At 41.9% G+C, this 26,101-nt stretch overlaps 1 protein-coding gene across 1 annotated transcript in view; it reads right to left on the bottom strand.

The window, feature by feature from the left end:
* The window catches only part of odad2 (outer dynein arm docking complex subunit 2), a 308,719-nt gene extending 283,022 nt beyond the window's left edge, over positions 1-25,697 (bottom strand). The window contains exons 1-4 of the mRNA XM_055651852.1: positions 25,582-25,697; positions 24,944-25,179; positions 17,637-17,797; positions 9,935-10,133 (exon numbers count right to left, since the gene is read on the bottom strand). Coding sequence (XP_055507827.1) covers positions 9,935-10,133; positions 17,637-17,797; positions 24,944-25,167 — 584 coding nt within the window. The 5' untranslated portion in view covers positions 25,168-25,179; positions 25,582-25,697. The remainder of the gene's footprint in view (positions 1-9,934; positions 10,134-17,636; positions 17,798-24,943; positions 25,180-25,581) is intronic.
* Positions 25,698-26,101: the final 404 nt, after the last annotated feature.

Genomic DNA, 26,101 nt, shown 5'->3' with positions numbered 1-26,101 from the left:
GTGAAAAATGAAGAACGACGTCTCAGGAACTTGAAGAGTTATAGGCAGCCTCTAGAGACCATTGAGGCAAGCTCCAACTTAAACTAACTAAATATGGAAACCTGGGAAACACTCCTCTGTGGTTCGGGGAACACCTACTTTACGCCTAAATGTTGATTACCAATTGTGAGACATGATTAAGGATTTTTTAAATTTAGTATTTGAAAATAGCTTATGGGATATAGTTAAAAAAATAATTGGAAATTTGATTATTGACGACATCTTTTCTTGTCTCACCCATAGGAGAACAATCAGAGATGGGACAGGGTGGTTTGGTGACTATCAAGAAAAGGACAGACCCTAGTAGATATCAGAAATTACGGTGTGGGTTTAATAATGAAAGAAATGCCCTGGGAACGTAAGGTGGTAGTGTCGAATGATGAGGTAGACTAAAAGTTTAAATAACGAGTTCCCCTCGGAGATGTCGATACTAACCATCCAGAAAGTTACTCAGTGGCAGGATGAAACTAGTTATAAGGAAGAATCCTTATTGTCTGTGAGTCTTTTCAACATACTAGAAAAAGAGTTCAAGAAGGAACTGCAGATGAAGTTCCTTAACCCTTCTGAAGAAGGGTTTCGGCCCGAAACGTTGCCTATTTCCTTCGCTCCATAGATGCTGCTGCACCCACTGAGTTTCTCCAGCTTTTTTGTGTACTAGAAAAAGAGTTGCATTGGGTTAGAAGAAGTACCAGGGGAATGGGTACTTGTTGTCAGAGTCGATGTATTTGACCGGTGGATCGAAATTTATCCAACCCTTGATAATAAAGCGGCTACTATTATCAAGGTGTAAAGAAAATTGTCCCTGGATTCAGCATTCTTATTTGGCTTGATTTAAAATAATGGTCCACAACATATTGAAATAAATTGATAAAATTAAACAGCTGGAAATTCCACAGCAATTGAATTGTGCTTATCGACCACAAGCTGTGGATTGAAAAGGGGTAAGACAGACCCTGAAGCTCAAAATAGTAAATTAAATGCTGAGACTGAATTTGGCTGAATTGAAGCATTCCCCATGGTTATTTTAAGTAAGTTACGCATGTCGGGAAATCTAGATTAAGCCCAGCTGAAATTGTTTATGGTAGACCCTTGAAAACACCTTGGAACCAGAATGCAATGAAAATAATCAATTTCCACCATATGACTGTGGAGATGATCGACTCCATTCTAGATTTGACCAGAGCCTTAAGGGATTCACATTGAAGAATAAGAGCAGCTTATAGTGAGATGCCTTTGTTAGCAACTCCCATTAAAGTGAAACCTGGAGACTACCTCCTAATAAAGAATTGGGTGAGGAAAGGATTGGAGGTTTGTTGGGAGGGACCTTTGCAGGTTCTTCTAATGACTCCAACAGCAGTGAAATGGATGGAAGAAATGCATGGGTACAACTCCATCACTGTAAAAGCATCAGTGAAAGTATGGATTGTTAACTTACTTTATCCCAGGTTCTCTTAGGAACTCTATTAACGATCAAGCACAGATGAACTATCAAGATTGATGGATGGGATTTGCGCCCACGAAAACGCGGGAGGTGAAGACTCATCAGATGGGAAATTATGAAGCTAAGCCCATGAAAACTCGGGAAGCTTGATGAGATTCTGGTTCTGTATTCATGCCTACTATATTCCGTTGTGTTGATGCAAAGCAAGAATTTCATTGTCCTATCTGGGACATATGGTACTCATGCTTGAGTAAGGGTGGGGGAGACAGCCTACCTGGGGGCAGCGACAGCGGCCGTGCCTCTGGCACAAAGACCGGTCCGGTTGCTCAGAAGGGTAAGGAAAAGAAGGGGAGGGCAATTGTAATAGGGGACTCTATAGTCAGGGGGTCGGATAGGCGATTCTGTGGACGCAGACAGGAGACCCGGATGGTAGTTTGCCTCCCTGGTGCCAGGGTCAGGGATGTGTCTGAACGTGTCCAAGAAATCCTGAAATGGGAGGGAGAGGAGCCTGAGGTTGTGGTGCATATAGGTACCAACGACATAGGTAAAAAAAGAGAAGAGGTCCTGAAAGAAGAATTTAGGGAGTTAGGTAGAGAGTTAAGGAGAAGGACTGGAAAGGTAACAATCTCAGGATTACTGCCTGTGCCACGCGACAGTGAGAGTAGGAATGGAGCGAGGTGGAGGATAAATGCGTGGATGAGGGACTGGTTGCAGTGGGTATGGATTCAAGTTTCTGGATCATTGGGACCTCTTTTGGGGAAGGTGCGACCTGTACAGAAAGGACGAGTTGCACTTGAACTCAATATCCTGGGGACCAATATCCTGGCGGGGAGATTTGCAAAGGCTACTGGGGAGACTTTAAACTAGTATGGTTGGGGGGAGGGACTCAAATTGGGAAAGCTAGCAGTCAGTGTGTGAAGCAGGGGGCAGAGAATGGTAGCACTCTGACCCAAAATGTAGGGGAGAGAGAAGAAAAAGAAAATAATCAGAGAATAAGAGAGGGTGGGTTTCTTAAATGTGTATATTTTAATGCTAGGAGCATTGTAAGAAAAGTGGATGAACTTAGAGCCTGGATTGACACCTGGAAGTATGATGTTGTGGCGATCAGTGAAACATGGTTGCAGGAGGGCTGTGATTGGAAACTAAATATTCCAGGATTTTGTTGCTTCAGGTGTGATAGAATTGGAGGGGCAAGAGGTGGAGGTGTTGCATTGCTTATCAGGGAAAATATTACAGCAGTGCTTTGGCAGGATAGATTAGAGGGCTCGTCTAGGGAGGCTATTTGGGTGGAACTGAGAATAGGACAGTTTCTTTTATGGGAAAGATGTGGAAGAGAAATGGAGTACATTTAAAGGTGAAATTTTAAGAGTACAGAATCTTTATGTCCCTGTTCGGTTGAAAGGAAATCGTAAAAATTGTAAAGAGCCATGGTTTTCAAGGGAAATTGGACACTTGGTTCGGAAAAAGAGGGAGATCTACAATAATTATAGGCAGCATGGAGTAAATGAGGTGCTTGAGGAGTATAAAGAATGTAAAAAGAATCTTAAGAAAGATATTAGAAAAGCTAAAAGAAGATATGAGGTTGCTTTGGCAAGTAAGGTAAAAGTAAATCCGAAGGGTTTCTACCGCTATATTAATAGCAAAAGGATAACGAGGGATAAAATTGGTCCATTAGAGAGTCAGAGTGGACAACTATCTGCAGAGCCAAAAGAGATGGGGGAGATATTGAACAGTTTCTTTTTTTCGGTATTCACCAAGGAGAAGGATATTGAATTATGTGAGGTAAGGGAAACAAGTAGAGTAGCTATGGAAACTATGAGGATCAAAGAAGAGGAAGTACTGACACTTTTGAGAAATATAAAAGTGGATAAGTCTCCAGGTCCGGACAGGATATTCCCTAGGACATTGAGGGAAGTTAGTGTAGAAATAGCAGGGGCTATGGCAGAAATATTTCAAATGTCATTAGAAACGGGAATAGTGCCGGAGGATTGGCGTACTGCGCATGTTGTTCCATTGTTTAAAAAGGGGTCTAAGAGTAAACCTAGCAATTATAGACCTGTTAGTTTGACATCAGTGGTGGGCAAATTAATGGAAAGAATACTTAGAGATAATATATATAAGCATCTGGATAAACAGGGTCTGATTAGGAACAGTCAACATGGATTTGTGCCTGGAAGGTCATGTTTAACTAATCTTCTTGAATTTTTTGAAGATGTTACTCGGGAAATTGATGAGGGTAAAGCAGTGGATGTTGTGTATATGGACTTCAGTAAGGCCTTTGACAAGGTTCCTCATGGAAGGTTGGTTAAGAAGGTTCAATGGTTGGGTATTAATGGTGGAGTAGCAAGATGGATTCAACAGTGGCTGAATGGGAGATGCCAGAGAGTAATGGTGGATGGTTGTTTGTCAGGTTGGAGGCCAGTGACGAGTGGGGTGCCACAGGGATCTGTGTTGGGTCCACTGTTGTTTGTCATGTACATCAATGATCTGGATGATGGTGTGGTAAATTGGATTAGTAAGTATGCAGATGATACTAAGATAGGTGGGGTTGCGGGTAATGAAGTAGAGTTTCAAAGTCTACAGAGATATTTATGCCAGTTGGAAGAGTGGGCTGAAAGATGGCAGATGGAGTTTAATGCTGATAAGTGTGAGGTGCTACATCTTGGCTGGGCAAATCAAAATAGGACGTACATGGTAAATGGTAGGGAATTGAAGAGTGTAGGTGAACAGAGGGATCTGGGAATAACTGTGCACGGTTCCCTGAAAGTGGAATCTCATGTAGATAGGGTGGTAAAGAAAGCTTTTGGTGTGCTGGCCTTTATAAATCAGAGCATTGAGTATAGAAGTTGGGATGTAATGTTAAAATTGTACAAGGCATTGGTGAGGCCAATTCTGGAGTATGGTGTACAATTTTGGTCGCCTAATTATAGGAAGGATGTCAACAAAATAGAGAGAGTACAGAGGAGATTTACTAGAATGTTGCCTGGGTTTCAGCAACTAAGTTACAGAGAAAGGTTGAACAAGTTAGGGCTTTATTCTTTGGAGCGCAGAAGGTTAAGGGGGGACTTGATAGAGGTTTTTAAAATGATGAGAGGGATAGACAGAGTTGACGTGGAAAAGCTTTTCCCACTGAGAGTAGGGAAGATTCAAACAAGGGGACATGACTTGAGAATTAAGGGACTGAAGTTTAGGGGTAACATGAGGGGGAACTTCTTTACTCAGAGAGTGGTAGCTGTGTGGAATGAGCTTCCAGTGAAGGTGGTGGAGGCAGGTTCGTTTTTATCATTTAAAAATAAATTGGATAGTTATATGGATGGGAAGGGAATGGAGGGTTATGGTCTGAGCGCAGGTATATGGGACTAGGGGAGATTATGTGTTCGGCACGGACTAGAAGGGTCGAGATGGCCTGTTTCCGTGCTGTAATTGTTATATGGTTATATATGGCAATAAACTCTCTTGACTTGACTGACTTGAAGATACATCAGCATCTAGTTGTTAATATGTTTGATAGAATGTAACAGTCACCAGTGTACAATTAGTTATCATAAATGATGGTTATCATATGATAAAAGGGAGTCTAGGTCCCAGATCAATGGTGCAGATGGGAAATGTATAAGTATCTCTTCAATTGACACAATGAATGAGATTTTTGCAGAGGACCTCCAAAGAAGTATAAATGCATGAAGTTGATTGGATTACTGCAAACAAATTGTAAATAATGTAAATAGTGTTGCGAGACAGTTACCCTGCTATTTGTTGATTGGTCAAAAGTGTTAAGCCTGTCAGGTTTGTTTGAGTTCCAGGGTAAATGTTGCATTATTTTGTTAAGTTAGTTTTCTTCCAGAAGCTTCTCCTGGAAACAATGCATGGGAGACTCTGTAATTGGTTTGGGGAACTGTCAATAATGTGTTAATGTAATTAATATGTTTGATTGGATTGTAAAGAGACCACCCCTATGTAGTTCGGCCCCTCAAGATTCGTGGACCTATAAAAGGTAGCTCCATCTTAGATCGAGGTCGATCTTCTGGAGAAACGCTTGGGACTGCGTGCCCTTTTGGAGTGTTACTGCTTGCCGAGGCTGAAGGGCTTGGCCAGGCAGAGACAAGGATCAAACCCGCGGTGGTTTAGGTATTGTATAGGGGAATTTGCTGTTCAATCTAAAAATAAAGTTTAGTTGTTCCGGTGCTTGACTGTGGTTTTTGACTGAATTAGACTGGGGGTAAGCTTTAGAAGAGTGTATTTACAGTTGGAGGGAGTAAAAGGAAACACGTAACAAGTTCAGGGCAGGAAGAGTATAGAAAGTATCGGGAGCACTTAACACATTTTAAAAATAAAGAAGAGGCACATAATATTACTGACAGACAAGTTTTCAGAGTTTCAAGGTTTCTCAGCATATTAAATGCAAAATATTATCCAAGAGTGACAGCAAATTAAGAGCCAATCATCTATGCATTGAAGAGGTGTTAAAATGAATACTTTTCATCTCTGTTCACTAAAGAGAAGGACATTGTGGTTGGAGAATTCAGGGAAGGAATTTAGTGGAATTTTGGAAACATTAGAAAGAGTAGCATTAAATGTCCGAGTTGGTTTAAAGGTGGAGAAATCTGAAAGGCCTGATGACTTGCCTCCCAGGCTGCTATGAAGACAAGGGGTTAATTGTTGGGGTGCCAGAAGACTGTAGGGCAGCAATATATTTTTTTCTTTATTCAAGGGCAACTTAATTATTAACATGTGTCTAACATCAGTGGAGAAAAGTTAAGGGACAGGATTAACCTACTCTTGGTAAAGCAGGGATTAATCAAAGCTAATCAACACACTTTTATTAAACAATTTGATTCAATTTTTTGAAGAGGTAACACATTATTTTGATGAGGGCAGTGCAGTTAATTATGTCCACATGAGTCTCAATGAGGCCTTTCACAAGATCCCATTTGGGAGTCTGGTGCAAATGGGATCTAGGGCAAGTTGGCAAGCAATCTAAGTTTTGCTTGGTATAAGGAAGTAATGGATTTATTTGTGAATGCTACCCTGTGGCCCCTGGTCTACCACAGGGATTGGGAACCCTTAATGGTTATTCAATACATTAAATATTTGGGAATTCATGTAGGGAATATGGTTGTTAAGTTCCAGGATAACACAAAAATCAGTTTCGTTGTTGATAGTGAGGAGGGTTGTTTTAGGCTACAGAATATTATTAATGAGTTATTTAGATGGCAAAAGCAATGGCAGGGAATTTAATCCTGATTAAGTGTGAGGTGATGTGTTTGGGAGAACTAATAAGGTTAGGATATACCTGCCAATAATAGTGCACTGGGAAGAATTGAGGAACAGAGGGACCTTGATATCCAAGTGCAAATAATGCCTGAAAATCGCAGATAAGTTGGTTGAGAAGGCATGTAAGATATTTGTCTTCATTATCCTAGGCATGGAATATAACAGCAGGGCGGTAATTTTGAAAACTTTATAAAACACTATGTGCAGAGACGGTTCCTTTACCAGAGGAAGGATGTAATTACACCAGCAAGAATGCAGAAGCTGTTCACCAGTACGTTGCCTGGGTTAGAGTTGTATTGTGAGGAGAGGCAGAAGAGAGTTGGTTTGTTTGCCTTGGACTACCAAAGGGTGAGTGGTGCCTCACGGAGGTCACAAATTTAGGAGGAGCCTACATAGGGTAGATAATAACAAACTTTCTCCCAAAACAGAGGTATATCTGATCAGAGAGCATGTGTTTAAGTTAAAGGATAAGTTAAAGTTTTGAAGATTTTTCTCACTCAAATGGTGATTGAAATTTGGAACACATTGATTGTGCGATTGGTGGAGCAAATGTCCCTTACATATATTAAAAAGTATCTTGATGAGCCCATGGTTGCTAAGGATCAGGAGGCTACCAGCTAAGAGCTGGAAGATGGAATTAGTAGCAGGCACTTGATAGACCACAAATATAAGAAATAAAGTGGACGAGCTTGAGGTTCAGTTAGAAATTGACAAGTATGATGTTGTGGGAATTACAGACATGGCTGCAAGAGGGCCAGGGCTGGGAACTGAATATTCAAGGGTATACCTCCTATCGAAAAGACAGATAGGTGGGCAGAAGGGGTGGGGTAGCTCTGATTGGTAAGGAATGAAATTCAGTCCCTTGCAAAGGGTGACATTGAAACAGGAGATGTGGAGTCAGTATGGATAGAACTAAGGAATTGTAAGGGTAAAAATGCCCAAATGGGACATCTACAAGCCCCCAAACAGTAGCCCGGATATAGGGTGCAAGTTGAATCAAAAGTTAAAATTGGCATGTCGTAAAGGTAATGCTACGGTTGTTATGGGAGATTTCAACATACAGGTAGACTGAGAAAATCAGGTTGGTACTGGACCCCAAGAAATGCAGTTTGTGGCTAGCCTTCATGATGGATTCTTCGAGCAGCTTGTATTGGAGCCTACCAGGGAGAAGGCAATTCTGGATTTAGTGTTGTGTAATGAACCGGATTTGATAAGGGAACTTGCGGTTAAGAAGCCATTAGGATATTAACCATAATATGATGTTTTAATTTACAATTTGAGAGGGAGAAGGGTAAATCAGAGGTCTCAGTATTACAGTTGAACAAAGGGGATTGTGGAGCCATGTGGGAGCAGCTGGCTAAAGTTGACTGGAAAGATACACTACAGGGATGACAGTGGAACAACAATGGCAGGTATTTCTGGGAATAATACAGAAGGTTTAGGATCAGTTCATTCCAAAGAGGAAGAAAGAGCAGCTTGTATTGGAGCCTACCAGGGAGAAGGCAATTTTGGATTTAGTGTTGTGTAATGGCACTGGTGGCGGCAGTGGTAGGCACGGCCTGAGAACGGCCAGGGGTGCAGTGGCTGTGGGAGTGGCTAGCGTTGGTGTGGCCAGAGTGGGTGTGGCGGCAGGAGTGACTGGATAGGTGACACAGGCGGAGTGGTGTCGGCAGCCCAGCCTAAGCAGTGAAGGTCGGTAGGTCGGTCCGATATAACCGAAATCCATTAAAAGAGGTCTGTAAAGATGAGGGTTTACTTTGTACCATTAAAAATATCCCTCCCCTCCCCATACACAGCATTCTCTCACCCAACATAGGACAAAATGCATGATGAGCATATGGAAAATATCATGTATAGATCGCCAAATAAACCAACAAAGGGCAAAACGACAAAATACCAAAAAAGATGAAAGAAATAAAGTGTATAGATTGTGTGCCAATTCAGGATAAACTGGCAAGCAAGCTATAAGGTTTATGCACAAAGTAATTTGTTTACACAGATAATAATGATCATGACAAAGTAATTCAGTCAAATCAGCAACAAAACATACAACAAAATCATATAAAGCTACATCATATAAATCATACAGACAAATTCAAAGAATCAAAATTTATATCATTAAAATGCTGAAATAAATCCATCTGACATAATACGATATAGATTTACAAGAAAAATATTAGCAAAATAAAAAAAAACAAGTGGACAAATTGACCACTAATTATTTAAAACTTTATTTTAGACTTTTGAGATAGTGCAGAAACAGGCCCTTTGGCCCATCGCATCTGCACTGATCACCTGTACACTTGCACTATCTTACACATTAGGGACAATTTTTTTTTGTCCTGGTCGGAAACCAGAGCACCCGGAGAAAACCGATGTAGTCACAGGAAGATTGTTCAAACTCTATACAGATAGCACCCATAGTCAAGATCGCTGGCACTGTAATGCCCCTGTCCCACTTAGGAAACCTGGAAAATTCAAAACCGGCCGCGACTAAAAATAGGTTGCCATTTTAAAAATCGGTAATTTTTTAGTCGAAGCCAGTTGCGATGCTAGTTGAAGGTGGTTGCTGGAGGTTGCAGGTGGTTACCGGAGGTTGCAGGTAGTAGAAGGTATTTTTAGTCGCGGCCAGTTTTGAATGTTTTGAAATAATCGCCGGAACATAACGGAAACCACTTTCGACCGTTAGGGAGACTGACAAAAATCTCCGTGGACCGCACGGAAACCTTGGGTGGAGCGCAAAGTCTCCAGAGGTTTCCGTTCAGGTTTCCTAAGTGGGACAGGGGCATAAGGCAGCAACTCTATCGCTGCACTACTGTACCACCCCTTAAATGCTGTTGCCATCATGAGAAATGACCAAGCAGAAGTAAAATGCTTTCATGGTGAGAAGGGAAGACAGAGAAGGAGGCAGTAAATCACTTTAAAATTTTGTGGCAAGGAAATCAAGACCACTATCGATTGAGTCAGGAACAATGAACCTGAAAGTAATTCTTTGTATGTACATGAAGAAGGAATTTTTTTAAATCACAAAGGGAATCAGTGAAAACCAAAATATGAAATATTTTGTTGCGACCTATGGATCACATTGTGACATCAAATGATAAGAAGAACATGAAAATGCTCTCTCAAAAAATATTTTCACATGATCATAGATGTTAACAATTTATTTGTAATACGTACTGTGAAATTTTTTGTAAAGAAGTATTAAGAAGCTGCATATCCAACTGTTGGAGAAGAAGAAATAATTTCATTTGAACTTCAGCCAAAGGCTCTTCACTGCCTTTCTTCACTTTTTCCAGTAAACGCAACATAGAGCTGTCCTCTCCTTCCACTGTCGCAAAACTGGGGCCTAGAATCTTTGCTATTGGATCTCTGTTTGCTGAAGTGAAAGATTGCATGATTAAGAATATAAAACATTGGATTGATTAATGCTATTATCAAAACTGTAAAAATAAAAATATATTTATTACTATTCCAGTACATGCTGCAGTTTGTAATGAGAAAAAATGATTATATTTCTTTTGATACATTGACATTGTTATTCCTTTTCATACTGTTTCTGGGATTACCACAATAGAAAGCAATTCCTAATCACACAAACAATTGCTGCAATAATGTAATATTTAATGTAGTTGTATAAAACTATAACAGGTTCATAACTGGGCCTATTGGCATCTTAGTTACTTAGTAGCTACATATGAGTCAAATACACACAGTGGAGAATGGGGCAGGATAGGGGGTGGGGTAAGGCGACAAACAAACAGCTTATCATTTAAATTATTTTTGTGTGCTGAATCTCAAGAGGTTATAGAATATTACAATTAGACAAAGTTTAAAATTAAGAATTATCCAGCAATGCCTGCAATTTACTAATGTATTAATGAAAAGGGAGCAAGCTCAGCTATGGGGCCCTCTACTGTTGAACAGATTGCCTGTGCTCGCTGTAGACAAATCTGCAAGGATCATTGACTTCGGAAGAAATAACATGAGATAACAAGGGCATAGACCAACAGTCATTCATTTTTTAATTAGTGCTAGATATTCTAGCTACTAATTCTAGCCAGCTGGTTTCTAAAGTTAATTTTAACTTATTATTGCTTATAACTATCTTTGAGGTTCTATTTATTAGAGGAAATGGAACACCTGTAAGAATTGCATTTCACAACAGACTTCAGTGAAATTGGTCTTTTCTGAGTGGCAGATAGGGGGCCAGAGCTAGTGGAACAGTAATAATGAAATGTTGCCATGGTGCTTTAACTTAGCAAAATACCAAAGGTATTTTTCACAAACATTAATCAAAATTTGACACTGAGCCAAGCAAAACAATAACCAAAGTTTAACCAATGAAGAAAGTTAAAAAAATGCTCGTAAAAACAGAAGAGATGGAGAGGGAGGAAGGCTGAGATGTTCACTGAGAATCCCTTGGCAGCAGAAGACATGGTAACAGTTAAAATTGGGGAAGCACAAGAGACAAATGCACCAGGAGTGCATTTTGGAGGGCGGTTATGCAGGTGCAAATATACAGAGAGCAGTGAAAACAGAGAAATTGGAGAACACGAAGAGAACACAGGACACCGGGACTTGAGCTATGGAGAGAGGTTGGGCAGGCTAGGACTTCATTCCTTGGAGCACAGGAGGCTGAGGAGTGATCTTATAGAGGTGGATATAATCATGGTGGGAGTAGAATAGATAGGGTGAGTGTTTTATACGTTTATTCTGGATAGAATAAAGGTTACCAACTAGGACACCAGCCAGGAAACTGGAAAATCCAAAAGACAAAAGATGTGAATGGGCTGATACTGGTTCAGATGATGTGAAAACAGAAGGGGTGAGTGCAGGATACTAGTTGTCAGAATAAGGATGTTTATGAATAGAAAATGAAAGGGAAGTAGAGGACAGGAGGTCAGTTAAAGATAGAGTGCAGGATGGTAATGACTGAAGGGAAATCTGAACACACAACCACAATAAACAACAAAACATAAGGAGAGCCCAGGTTTGGTCATGCTCCAGTGGAAACCTGGCAGCCGGGAATGGTAGGGAGGTCAAGGTACAGGAGACAATTAAGCCTTAAAAAGTTCCCGCAAAGTGATGGATTCCGCAGCATCAAATTATCTGAGGTAAGTCAGACCCGTGGTAGAGGGCAGTGGTGAGACTTTGTAGGGGGGGGTGGAGTTCTGCAGACCGCGGCTTCAAAAAGCGATGTCCCCTCCAGTGAGCCCCAGCGAGGGCTCGCCTGTCAACTTTGCTGCGCCCGCAAAGTTAAAAGGCCGAGATTTGCTGCCAAGACCTGTAAAAAGTCGTGAATGTATATAGCGGTTCTCAGACAGAGGTCAAGGTGAAACATACTAAAAAAATTAAAAAAGTTATACTATGGGCTATTTTTTACACACAAGTAGCAAAGTCAGCATCAAATTATCTGAGTTAACAGATATCAAAGTTAACTGAAGGACACCATATAGATGAGAAATATGAAAACAGTCTGGAAAGGGAAGGTTTTAGAGAGTATGATATCTTCAAACATGATTGAAGCTTGCAGTTGGATCAACAAGAATGGAAAGGCATGGCTTAATGTGTTCTATTGCAAATTTTAGGCCTACTTTCTGTTTTTAGACATGGTAATTTTAATTTGTTTTTAAAGCTCTATGTATTTATCCTTTTTTATTAACTACACTGAATGGAAACTGATCGAGCAACGTTTTTTCGTTTCCTTTGTGTATGCGAGTACTCAGTGAAAATGATATTAAAGAAATACTGAACTGATCACAGTTGCACACAATGTTATTTGTACTTTGACTGAGATTATTTAAATACTAAACAGAGGGATTCAATATTGAAGCTGTAACAAATTTGGCTTAAAGGATTTGGGAACCAACAACAAAATACAAACATTTTGTAACAGAAAAAGAGTTTGGAAATGGAGCAGTAATGCATAAAGAGAGAGAAACCAGGGAAAGAGTCAAGAGTGTTTTATTATCTTGTTCAAGGTACCAGTGCAAGGACTAGAAGGGACTTTAAGGAAGGATTTACTTGATAGGTTAAGGAAGGGAAGTGATGGAGTCTGATGAATAATAGATGGTCTTAATCCTAATAATAAAGAATTCCCTGCATTTGCTGTTGGGGGTGAAAGTGGAAGGGACGAGAGTAAAGGCTGAGGAAAGAAGAAAAGCTTGTAGTTAAATTTGTGTCCTAAAAATATCTTTGAATAGTGACCATTTTTGTTCAAAGCAGCAAATGTGCATATAACTTGATGTGATCAAGCAGGGTTATGATGGTGAAGAATACCTAAAACTACTGTCCATCTTAGAATATTAAAATATTGTGATTGTGGATTCTTAATGGAAACAAGGGCATCAATGGGTTTAATATTGTTAACCAAGAGAAAGAAGTCAGTATAATCCTTACCCTGTGCTTATACTAATAATTTTCAAACCTAATGTCTGTACCTTGCAGTTGAATGCTCCTATTTCTTCCTTTCACCTTCCAATAAAACTTCAACTAGAAAAATTACATTTAGAGTATTGTGTTCAGTTCTGGGCACCGTGTTATAGGAAAAATGTTGTCAAGCTGGAAAGGGTACATAGAAGAATGTTGCCAGGACTAGAGGGTCTGAGCTATAGGCAGAGGTTGAGTAGGCCAGGACTATTACTTGGAATGCAGGAGTATGAATGGTGATTTTATAGAGGTGTATAAGATCATGAGAGGAATAGATCGGGTAGAAGCACAGAGTCTCTAGCCCAGAGTAGGCGAATCGAGGACCAGAGGACATAGGTTTCAGGTGAAGGGGCAAATATTTAATAGGTAACTTTGAGAGGTAACTTTTTCACACAAAGGGTGGTGGATGTATGGAACAGAGGAGGTAGTTGAGGCAGGGACTATCCCAACATTTAAGAAGTAGTTAGGCAGTACATGGATTGGACAGGTTTGAAGGGATATGGATCTAATGCTGGCAGGTGGGACTAGTGTAGCTGGGACATGTTGGCCAGTGTGAGCAAGTTTGGCAGAAGGGCCTGTTTCCACACTGTATCACTCTATGACTCTACTACTGAATGAATATTGTGGGCTACAGTCACTTCCAGAGGACTATTAGGCCACTCTGAGAAACTTCCACCATTTGTCAGGTTTCTGTCCCATTCATTTATTCAGTACGACTTCTTTATCACTATCAATGTTTTCATTTTTTCATTCCTACTACATTTACTGTAGATTTGTTTTAATACCCTCTGCCATTAAGTGAGATACAAAGTGTATGTTTCATGTTTACAATACAGGCATTCCCTGGGTTATGCAAGGCCTCCGTTCCTCGGAATTATCCATAAACCGATTTATCCATAACTCAGGATCAACCAATTTTTCAATAAGAGACAACAAGTGGGACAGTAATAACAAAAGATGTACACTCATTTGCAGCCAGTTGCTGCAGTTGAAATTGTAAAAGATCCAGCACATCAGCGAACAAAACATTTCCTTTTAACCATACAATTTAAATAGTTGGATGCCTGTACAGACATTTTCGACATAAATAATTCAATGTTATTTTAAACTTTGAAGACTCTATTTCAAACATCCGTGATTAAATATAATTGACAGGTTTATTTTCAAAAGTTAAGAGAGTCAAGAGTGTTTATTTGTCATATGCATCGTATTATAACCAAAACAATTAAATTTGTATTTGCTGCAGCTTCACTGGCCCATGAAACGCACAACAATAAATATACAATAAATTATCAGTTATTCTAAGTAAGTTAGACCATAATAGGGCAAAGATCAAAGTACGTAGAGCAACCATAGTAGTATAGTACAAGGCTGTAGTGCTTCAGGGCCGGTCCCACTGTACGAGATAATTCAAGAGTTCTCCCGATTCAAGCTCATGTAATGTACGTAGCGGGTACGTAGGAGCTCGTACGTGTAAAAAGTAACAATTTTTTTCACAGTGTGGAAAAAACGTCATGAGTTTACCGGATTTCACGAGTACCTACTGTTACTCATACGAGCCGCTACGTGACATCCACGAGCATTGGGACAAGCCCTTTAGGATTGTGCAGGGTGATTCAAGAACCTAATAGTTAATGGAAATAAGTTGTTCCCAGAAAACCATGAGGTCATGGTTCTAAAGCTACTGTACTTCTTCCCAATGGTAGCAGTGAGATGAGCATGAGGCTAGGATGGTAAGGGTCTATGATGATATTAGCTGCCTACTTGAGGAAGCCCTTTTCATAGATCCCTTCAATGGTGAGAGATTTAATCCCTTCAATGTTAACCACTTTTTGCAACCCCCTTCATTCTTGAGCATTCAAATTTCTGGTCATGCAACCAATCAGTATGCTCTCCACCTATGATTGTGGAAGTTCATGGAAACATAGAAAATAGAAATTGAGTAACATGCTGAATCTCCCCAAACTTCTGAGAATGTAGGGTTGTTGAACTTTCTTCATGATTGCATCAATATGCTACACCCAGGACAGATCATCAGAGACGTGTTGACCCAGGAAATTGGGCTCTCTCTGCCCATCATCCTGCTAATGATGACAGGTGCATCGTCCTTTGTCTGTCCCCAGTCAACAATCATCTCCTTGGCTTTGCTAATGATGAGAGTAAAATCATTGTTGTGGCATCACTCAACCAGGTTATCAATCTCCATCCTGTACTTTAACCCATTTTCTCACAATGATATTGTTTGTTTGTATTTATTTAGAGTTCTATTGGAAAATTGGTGTGAATTTGTTTTGGGTGGATTCTTTGCAAACATTTTTTATCCCTAAAGTTATGATACTAAACAAAATTGATCTTACTGAATGTTGAACAGTTAGAGAATAAATACTATGTTCCATATCTTACACCAGCAATGGGCCAGATCTGCAGCAGTAATTTCATTCATCCCAATCTTCCACCTTATTTCCCTGTTATCCTCCAATGCATAGAAAGCATTTTATCAGGATGCATCACAGCTTGGTTTGGGAATAGCTCCATCCAGGATCCTAAGAAATTGCAGCGATTGTGGATGCAGCCCAGGCTATCATGCAAACCAACCTCCCTTCTATTGATTCCATTTATACCTCACACTGCCTCGGCAAGTCTAGCAGCATAATCAAGGATGAGTCGCACTCTGGCCACTCCCTTTTCCACCCTCTCCCATCAGGCAAAAGGTATACGTGTGAAATCGCACACCACCAGATTCAGGGACGGTTTCTTCCCAGCTGTTATCAGGCAACTGAATCATCCTGCCACAACCAGAGAGCAGTGCTGAACTACTATCTACCTCTATGATGTCCCTCAGACTATCCTTGACCGGACTTTGCTGGCTTTAACTTGCACTAAACGTTATTCCCTTAAGTATCTATACACTGTAAATAGATAGATTGTAATCAAGTATTGTCTTTCTGCTGACTGGGTAGAACGCAACAAAAAGCTTTTCATTGTACCTCGGTACACGTGACAATAAACTAAACTGAACTGGCTTTCTCTTTCGCTGGTCGGTGCAGACACGGTGGGCCGAAGAGCTTGTTTCCATTCTGTATCTCAAAACTAAACTAAAAAACTACTTTCACAACAAAAATGTGCTAATTTTGAGGTCGGTGGGGGCGCTGCGAGCCGGCAGCCCTGCCAGCAGCGTGTTAGTTTTCTCAATGCGTCTTGTGTGGGGGGTGGTGTGGGCGGGTAAGGGGGAAACCGCTTTGGTCGCCTCCTCCACGGAGAGGTGACTTTTTCCATGTCTGAAGAGCTCGGACCGCTGGCCCACAGCCTACTCTAACCACGGGCGCGGCGGGGACTTACCATCCAGAGCGGTGATCCCTGGAGAGGAGCTCCGACCACTGGCCCTGCGGTCTGCGGTGCTTCTGGCTGCGTCGCGGTGGGGACTTTAGATCTTTGACCGCCGGCCTGCGGCCTACACCATCTTGAAGCCAGGGTCTCCGGTGGTGAAGCACCGATTCAGAACTTACCTGGACTTACCTTGTCTGCACATCTGCACACCCGCAGAGGCGACGGCGGAGAGTTGTGGTCCAGACAACGAGGAAAAATAAGGAGGACTGACCAAATTTTGTGCGTTCCACCACAGTGATGAATGCTGTTGATGTTTGTGTTCAATTTTTTATTCTGTATTGTGTGTTTTTTTTTATTTTACCGCTGCTGGCAACTTCATTTCACTGCATTGTATGTGCAAGTGATGAATAAAACTTGACTTGACTTAATAAATGAGATAAAAGTGGAATAAACGCTAAGATACATAACTTATTTACGGTTATAAAACAGAAATGATGAAGGGCTGTTTTTCAAAGTAACGTGAAAATTACAGCTATTTTGAAATATACTAAAGGCATTCACAATTTCAAATTTGTACCCGACACAAAACTTGGAAGTATGGTAAACAGTGACAAAGGTAGCATACAATCTTATACAAACCAGAGAGAAATAGTAGAATATAAAAGACAAATTGCATTACTGATAAATTGTGGTAGGAAGAATTAGGAAATATGGTGTATCTGTGAAATCTTTGAAGTTGGCAGGACAGTTAACTGTAAAGGAATAGAAGAAAAACCAGAAAGGACAAGAGGAAAATCTTTGATTAGGATTTGAAATTTGCTACCGTATTAGGTAGTCGATACTGCCATTCAAAATGCAAATAGTAAATGAAGGAGAAAATTGTGCAATTATTTGGAAAAGGATTATGAGTATGGTATCAATTGGATTGTTCTTTGGATGAATTCAATTGCCCCCATCTGTGCTGTGCTGTGCTGTGCACTTGGATGATTTCAATTAATGGTCCTAAAGTATTGACAGGAAAGAGTTCCAAAAATAAATTCCAAAAGGATTGTATGGACATAAATATATAAGCCACACCAATCAAAATCATTTTTACATAAAGGAATAATTAAATAAAACTGACCTTCCAAACAAGTTTGAGTTTCTTTCAGTTTTTCCTTCTGAGCTATTTCCAGAAACTTAGCCAGCTGATTAAAGGAGAATATTTTAATATAACCCAAAGAAGTCTGAAAATTTAGTAAAGGGATCCCATCCACGTTTTCTTTTGATACTAAAGCTCCTTTACTGAAAATAAGAAAATTGACATAAGATAGATTTTTAAATATCCATTCTAGAACTTTGATCAGTAAACAAAGCAATAATAAGCAGTTAAGTTGTTGTCACAGAAATTGCGTGATCAGTTAAAATAACCTAATGTAGTGAGACCAAGCAGGTCGAGCACAATAGTTTTTATTGTCAAAACAACACTTGAACTAAACGAGCACTTAGTCGAGAGAAAAAGTTTTTAGCTCTTGTCGTCATGAAGAGCACCAGCTACTGAACACACTGAAAAGCCCGCGAAACAAACCATGTCACGTGACAGACCCGGCCTATGACGAGGGTTCTGCATATACAGATTAACCACTAGGTGCCGCTACGATTAACAAAATGGAAAGGAAGGACATTAGCTTGGAGGATGTGGAATCGATATGGGTAGAGCTGCAAAACACTAAGGGGCAGAAAACGTTAGTGGGTGTTGTGTACAGGCCACCTAACAGTAGTAGTGGAGTTGGGGATGGCATCAAACAGGAAATTAGAAATGCGTGCAATAAAGGTAAAACAGTTATAATGGGTGACTTCAATCTACATATAGATTGGGTGAATCAAATTGGCAGGGGTGCTGAGGAAGAGGATTTCTTGGAATGTATGCGGGATAGTTTTCTAAACCAACATGTAGAGGAACCAACAAGAGAGCAGGCTATTCTAGACTGGGTATTGAGTAATGAGGAAGGGTTAGTTAGCAATCTTGCTGTGCGTGGCCCCTTGGGCAAGAATGACCATAATATGGTTGAGTTCTTCATTAGGATGGAGAGTGACATTGTTAATTAAGAAACAAGGGTTCTAAATTTAAAGAAAGGTAACTTTGAGGGTATGAGACGTGAATTATGAAGAAAGACTGGATAGACTCGGTTTGTACTCGCTAGAATTTAGAAGATTAGAAACATAGAAATTAGGTGCAGGAGTAGGCCATTCGGCCCTTCGAACCTGCACCGCCATTCAATATGATCATGGCTGATCATCCAACTCAGTATCCCGTACCTGCCTTCTCTCCATACCCCCTGATCCCCTTAGCCACAAGGGCCACATCTAACTCCCTCTTAAATATAGCCAATGAACTGGCCTCAACTACCCTCTGTGGCAGAGAGTTCCAGAGATTCACCACTCTCTGTGTGAAAAAAGTTCTTCTCATCTCGGTTTTAAAGGATTTCCCCTTTATCCTTAAGCTGTGACCCCTTGTCCTGGACTTCCCTAACATCGGGAACAATCTTCCTGCATCTAGCCTGTCCAACCCCTTAAGAATTTTGTACGTTTCTATAAGATCCCCTCTCAATCTCCTAAATTCTAGAGAGTATAAACCAAGTCTATTCAGTCTTTCTTCATAAGACAGTCCTGACATCCCAGGAATCAGTCTGGTGAACCGTCTCTGCACTCCCTCTATGGCAATAATGTCCTTCCTCAGATTTGGAGACCAAAACTGTACGCAATACTCCAAGTGTGGTCTCACCAAGACCCTGTACAACTGCAGTAGAACCTCTCTGCTCCTATACTCAAATCCTTTTGCAATGAAAGCTAACTTACCATTCGCTTTCTTTACTGCCTGCTGCACCTGCATGCCTACCTTCAATGACTGGTGTACCATGACACCCAGGTCTCGCTGCATCTCCCCCTTTCCCAATCGGCCACCATTTAGATAATAGTCTGCTTTCCTGTTTTTGCCACCAAAATGGATAACCTCACATTTATCCACATTATACTGCATCTGCCAAACATTTGCCCACTCACCCAGCCTATCCAAGTCACCCTGCAGTCTCCTAGCATCCTCCTCACAGCTAACACTGCCCCCCAGCTTAGTGTCATCCGCAAACTTGGAGATATTGCCTTCAATTCCCTCATCCAGATCATCCAGATCAATTCCCTCATCCACATCATCCAAATCCCCAGATTGAGGGGGGATCTTATAGAAACGTACAAAATTCTTAAGGGGTTGGACAGGCTAGATGCAGGAAGATTGTTCCCGATGTTGAGGAAGTCCAGAACAAGGGGTCACAGTTTAAGGATAAGGGGGAAATCTTTCAGGACCAAGATGAGAAAAAAAAAATTTCACACAGAGAGTGGTGAATCTCTGGAATTCTCTCCCGCAGAAGGTAGTTGAGGCCAGTTCATTGGCTATATTTAAGGGGGAGTTAGATGTGGCCCTTGTGGCTAAAGGGATCAGGGGGTATGGAGAGAAGGCCGGTACAGGATACTGAGTTGGATGATCAGCCATGAACATATTGAATGGCGGTGCAGGCTCGAAGGGCTGAATGGCCTACTCCTGCACCTATTTTCTATGTTTCTATGTTTTTATGAATTGGCCAAGATTGACTGGCAATTGATTCTTAAAGGGTTGACGGTGGATATGCAATGGAAGGCATTTAAAGACTGCATGGATGAACTACAACAATTGTTCATCCCAGTTTGGCAAAAGAATAAATGAGGGAAGGTAGTGCATCCGTGGATAACAAAGGAAATCAGGGATCAAAACAAAAGATGAAGCGTACAAATTAGCCAGAAAAAGCAGCCTACCAGAAGACTGGGAGAAGTTCAGAGTACAGCAGAGGAGGACAAAGGGCTTAATTAGGAAAGGGAAAATAGATTATGAAAGAAAACTGGCAGGGAACATAAACACTGACTGCAAACGTTTTTATAGATATGTGAAGAGAAAGAGTTAGTTAAAACAAATGTAGGTCTCTAGCAGTCAGAAACAGGTGAATTGATCATGGGGAACAAGGACATGGCAGACCAATTGAATAACTACTTTGGTTCCGTCTTCACTAAGGAAGACATGAATAATCTGCCGGAAATAGCAGGGGACCACGGGTCAAATGAGATGGAGGAACTGAGTGAAATCCAGGTTAGCCGGGAAGTGGTGTTAGGTAAATTGAATGGATTAAAGACCGATAAATCCCCAGGGCCGGATAGACTGCATCCCAGAGTACTTAAGGAAGTAGCCCCTGAAATAGTGGATGCATTAGTGATAATTTTTCAAAACTCTTTAGATTCTGGAGTAGTTCCTGAGGATTGGAGGGGAGCTAATGTAACCCCCACTTTTTAAAAAGGGGAGAGAGAAAATGAGGAATTACAGACCACTTAGTCTAACATCAGTAGTGGGGAAACTGCTAGAGTCAGTTATTAAAGATGGGATAGCTGCACATTTGGAAAGTGGTGAAATCATTGGACAAAGTCAACATGGATTTACGAAAGTTAAATCATGTCTGACGAATCTTATAGAATTTTTTGAGGATGTAACTAGTAGAGTGGATAAGGTAGAACCAGTGGATATGTTATATCTGGACTTTCAGAAGGCTTTCGACAAGGTCCCACATAAGAGATTAGTATACAAACTTAAAGCACAAGGTATTGGGGGTTCAGTATTGATGTGGATAGAGAACTGGCTGGCAAACATGAAGCAAAGAGTAGGAGTAAACGGGTCCTTTTCAGAATGGCAGGCAGTGACTAGTGGGGTACCACAAGGCTCAGTGCTGGGACCCCAACTATTTACAATATATATTAATGATTTGGACGAGGGAATTGAATGCAACATCTCCAAGTTTGCGGATGACACGAAGCTGGGGGGCAGTGTCAGCTGTGAGGAGGATGCTAGGAGGCTGCAAGGTGACTTGGATAGGCTGGGTGAGTGGGCAAATGCATGGAAGATGCAGTATAATGTGGATAAATGTGAGGTTATCCACTTTGGTGGCAAAAACAGGAAAGTAGACTATTATCTCAATTGTCTCCAATTAGGGAAAGAGAGAAGCAACGAGACTTGCCATGGTACAGGGAGTACAGAGGCATGCAGGTGCACCAGACTGATTCCTGGGAATGTCATGTTACTTTCATATGAAAAAGACTGGATAGAGCAGGGGCTTGTACTCACTAGAACAGGGTATTGTGATTGAGGGGGGGAGTCTTGTATAGAAAAAATCTGAGGAAAGACATTCTTGCCATAGAGGGAGTACAGAGAAGGTTCACCAGTGATTCCTGGGATGTCAGGACTTTCATATGAAGAAAGACTGGATAGACTCGGCTTGTACTCACTAGAATTTAGAAGATTGAGGGGGGATCTTATAGAAACTTACAACATTCTTAAGGGGTTGGATAGGCTAGATGCAGGAAGATTGTTCCCGATGTTGGAGAAGTCCAGGACAAGGGGTCACAGTTTAAGGATAAAGGGAAAATCCTTTAGGACCGAGATGAGAAAAAACATTTTTCATACAGAGAGTGGTGAATCTCTGGAACTCTCTGCCACAGAAGGTAGTTGAGGCCAATTCATCGGCTATATTTAAGAGGGAGTTAGATGTGGCCCTTATGGCTAAAGGGATCAGGGGGTATGGAGAGAAGGCAGGTACAGGATACTGAGTTCAATGATCAGCCATTATCATATTGAATGGCGGTGCAGGCTCGAAGGGCTGAATGGCCTACTCCTGCACCTATTTTCTATGTTTCTATGTTTACACAAAAATGTCTAAAAGTACAGCACAAAAATATGTTCCATCAGATCACAGTCTGTGCTGAACATGATTCCAAGACCTACTCTTATCTGCCTGCACAAAATCCTTATCCCTCCATTCCTTGCAGATTCCTTTCACATACCGATCTAAAAGTCACTTAAATGCCACAATTGTATCTACCTCCACCACCATCCCCTGCAGTACACTCCAACTACTCTCCACCCTCAGTATAAAAATCTTTCCTCACTGACCTCTTTTAAACTTTACCTCACTCACCACAAAGATATGCCTTCTAGTCTTTGACATTTCCACTCTAGTTCTTCAGGAGACTGAGGAAATTTGATATTTCTTCATTGACTCTTAGAAACTTCCACATATGCACAATAGAAAGCCTACGGTCAGGTTACATCACAGCTTTGTTTGGGAAAAACTCGGCCCAAGACCACAAGAAATTGCAAAGAGTTGTAGTTTTACACTCACATGGCCCTCTGTTATGCCTACCTGTTTGTAGGGTATGCCAAACAATCCCCGTTCCAGGCGACACTGGCCCTATCCCCGAACTCTATCTCCATTACACTGACGACTACATCGGGGCTACCTCCTGCACCCATACAGAACTCATGGACTTCATTAACCTTACTACCAATTTCCATCCTGCACTCAAATTCACAGACCATTTCTGTTCCCCCCCCCCCCATTTTTAGATCTCACCATCTCCATCACTGGAGATAGATATCGACTGATGTCTATTACAAACTGACTCCCACAGCATTCTAGACTGCACTTATTCACACCCTGCCTCCTGCAAAGGCTTTATCCTCTACTCCCAATTCCTAAGTCTCCGCTGCATCTGCTCCCAAGAAGAGGTGTTTCATACTTGGACATCTGAGATATCTTATTCTTCAAGGATTAGGGGTTCCCCTCTTCTGTCATAGGTGCCTCCTCAGTATCCCATAGTCCCAATCTTGCTTCCCCTCCCTTCAGTCGCGACAGGGACAGAGTCCACCCAGTTCCTCACCTTTCATCACATCGTATAGGGTGATTTCACGAAAGGTCACTGGAGCGCAGATCCGCACCCACGTGACCGAAAATCTCAACTGGAGTACATGTTATACATCGGTACATGTTAGTGAATGGGAAAACACGCACTTTCCCACCCGTTAAAAACATCGAAAACGGCCGATATTTGAGCTGAAATTTTCTGTGCTAGTCGGGGTGACCGTGAAGCACAGCGACCTAAATTTTCATGCAAAAAAAAAGATAGAAAGTAAGGTAATTACAAGAAGGAACTGAAGGTGGAAAAACAGCGGAAGTGCTTAGCAGACATTTGCCGTGGAGATTTACAGGTCCAAAATATCGGGAATTATCACGTTTGCTCGCTGAATTTCATCAAAAGTAAGTTAGTAATGCCTTACTTTTGATGAAATTCAGCGAGCAAACACGATAATTCCCGATATTTTGGATCTTTAAATCTCCACAGCAAATGTCTGCTAAGCACTTCCGCTGTTTTTCCACCACACTCTGAACTCTCTACTGAACACACAGTCCTCAGAGCCAATATTTTGTACTGCCACAACACTATACTGTGAAATATTCGCACATTCTGACGACACCCTATACAGTTTTTACTTGCAGTTTTGTTCCACCCCTTTCCCCTGTTTCTGCATTGTCACTCATCCCTTCCCATTATTACTGTGCTAGTGTTACGTTGGTCCTGACACATGCATCAAGCATGGCAACAGTTCTGCGCCTGAATACAGCCGAGAAGATCACCAACACACACCTGCCTGCCCTGGAAGAGATCTACAGCTCTCGTTGCCTGCGGAATGCATCACGCAGACTAAAGGACTCATCTCATCCTGCGCATCACTTTTTTCATTATATGTATTTACAGTGACAATAAAGTGTATTATTATTATTATTATTATTATTATAATAATAATAATAATTATTATTATTATTATTATTATTATTATTATTATTATTATTATTATTATTATTATTATGATGTCTGAAGAAGGTTTTCCACCCAAAAGGTCACCTGTTCCTTTTCTCCCACCCAAAAGAGATGCTGCATGATCCGCTGAGTTACTCCAGCATTTTGTGTCTGATAGAGTTAGATTTAGCTCTTTGGGCTAACGGAATCAAGAGATACTGAGTTGGATGATCAGCCATGATCATATTGAATGGCGGTGCAGGCTCGAAGGGCCGAATGGCCTACTCCTGCACCTAATTTCTATGTTTCTATATGGGGGAAAAGCAGGAACAGGGTACTGATTTTAGATGATCAGCCATGATCATCTAAAATCAGTACCCTGTTCCTGCTTTTCCCCCATATCAGCCATGATCATATTGAATGGCGGTGCTGGCTCGAAGGGCCGAATGGCCAACTCCTGCACCTATTTTTCTAGGCTTTTATGAAACGTGAATACACTATTTTAAATCGTAAGCTGTGGCATTGAATTCAGAAGCAACAATGTTGTGACTCGGTTAGGCATATTTAATTATTCTACCTTACTGTACCATAACCCTACTCAAGAGTACACGTTACTTCTCCATCCCAATAAAATATGAACTGCAGTTTTCTTAAATCGTTACATAACGTGCGCACCTACACTACAGTTTCCTTTTACTGAACAAGATGCCGGTAACGTTCACCGCACGCATATCTGAAACCCACCTAGTTTCATAATCTGACCCAAAAGCAGATGGATCTATTCCTGACGACCATTCCAGAGCTTCTCGAAACATTAAGGCCGCTTCTTGGGGATGCTTGGAGTTCACATTGTCAACAAATTTAATAATGTCATTCATCAGGGACACATTCAAGGGCGTGAATTCCAACTTGCCGACGCCGGTGCCAGCCGCAGTCCACTGAGCAGCTCGAGTCAACGCTACTCCCATGGTGATGAGTGCCTGGTGCGACAAGGAAAGACATGGGCACTGTTAGTACAGGACACACTGACCCCATTTGATGCAACACAGTAGACGTTGTTCCATCAGTTGGGATTGGGATTGAGGTGGTGGCGGGGCTAATGGAAGACGTGTTATTTTCCATCAGCCGCTTCTTTACAGCACACAAATAATACACAATACCAAACGTACGGTGCAAAGCCAACGGCCTCGACGCCGAGGTCGAGTCACCCTCATGCCCACCCCGCAGCGGCCCGTTCAAACCTCCACTCTTTCAATCGAGCCCGGGCTTGCACCTATGTGCCGGCCGCATGGCCTTGCAGGGTGAAGCCAGGGCTTCCTCTTACTGCTCGCCACCCCACCCGCCCACCCCCTACCCTCAGGATACCGCCGCCAACAGCTCACCCGGAGGACAGTGAACCGCCAGCGATGGGCGATGCGGCGATGCGGCCGGCAGCCCCCAAACAAACAAATGCCGAGTCCGCCGTGGCTGCGTTGCCATGGAGACCACCGCGTCGTTGCTAAGTTACGGCTCCAAACACTGAGCGGCGCCTCGCGTGCGCGTCACGGGGACGGAGCTCGATGATGTTTGGGCGCGTGCGCGTCACGGGGATGGAGCTTGATGATGTTTGGGCGCGTGCGCGTGGCGTGGCGGGAACGGATCTTTGGGCGCGTGCGCGTCACGGGGACGGAGAACTGATTTTGGGCGCGTGCGCGTCACGGGGACGGAGATCGATGATGTTTGGGCGCGTGCGCGTCACGGGGACGGATCTTTGGGCGCGTGAGCTTGGCGGGGATTGAGCTTGATGATGCGTGGGCGCGTGGACGGGCGGCGGTTTGTCTGTCCCGTGGGCCACAGAGTCAGAGTGATACCGCGTGGAAACAGGCCCTTCGGCCCAACTTGGCCACACTGCCCAACAAGTTC

The sequence above is a fragment of the Leucoraja erinacea genome, chromosome 2 (genome assembly GCF_028641065.1).
Source record: "Leucoraja erinacea ecotype New England chromosome 2, Leri_hhj_1, whole genome shotgun sequence".
Lineage (NCBI taxonomy): Eukaryota > Metazoa > Chordata > Chondrichthyes > Rajiformes > Rajidae > Leucoraja > Leucoraja erinaceus.
The sequence above is the reverse complement of the archived record's forward strand: the minus strand, read 5'-3'. Positions and strand labels throughout refer to the sequence as shown.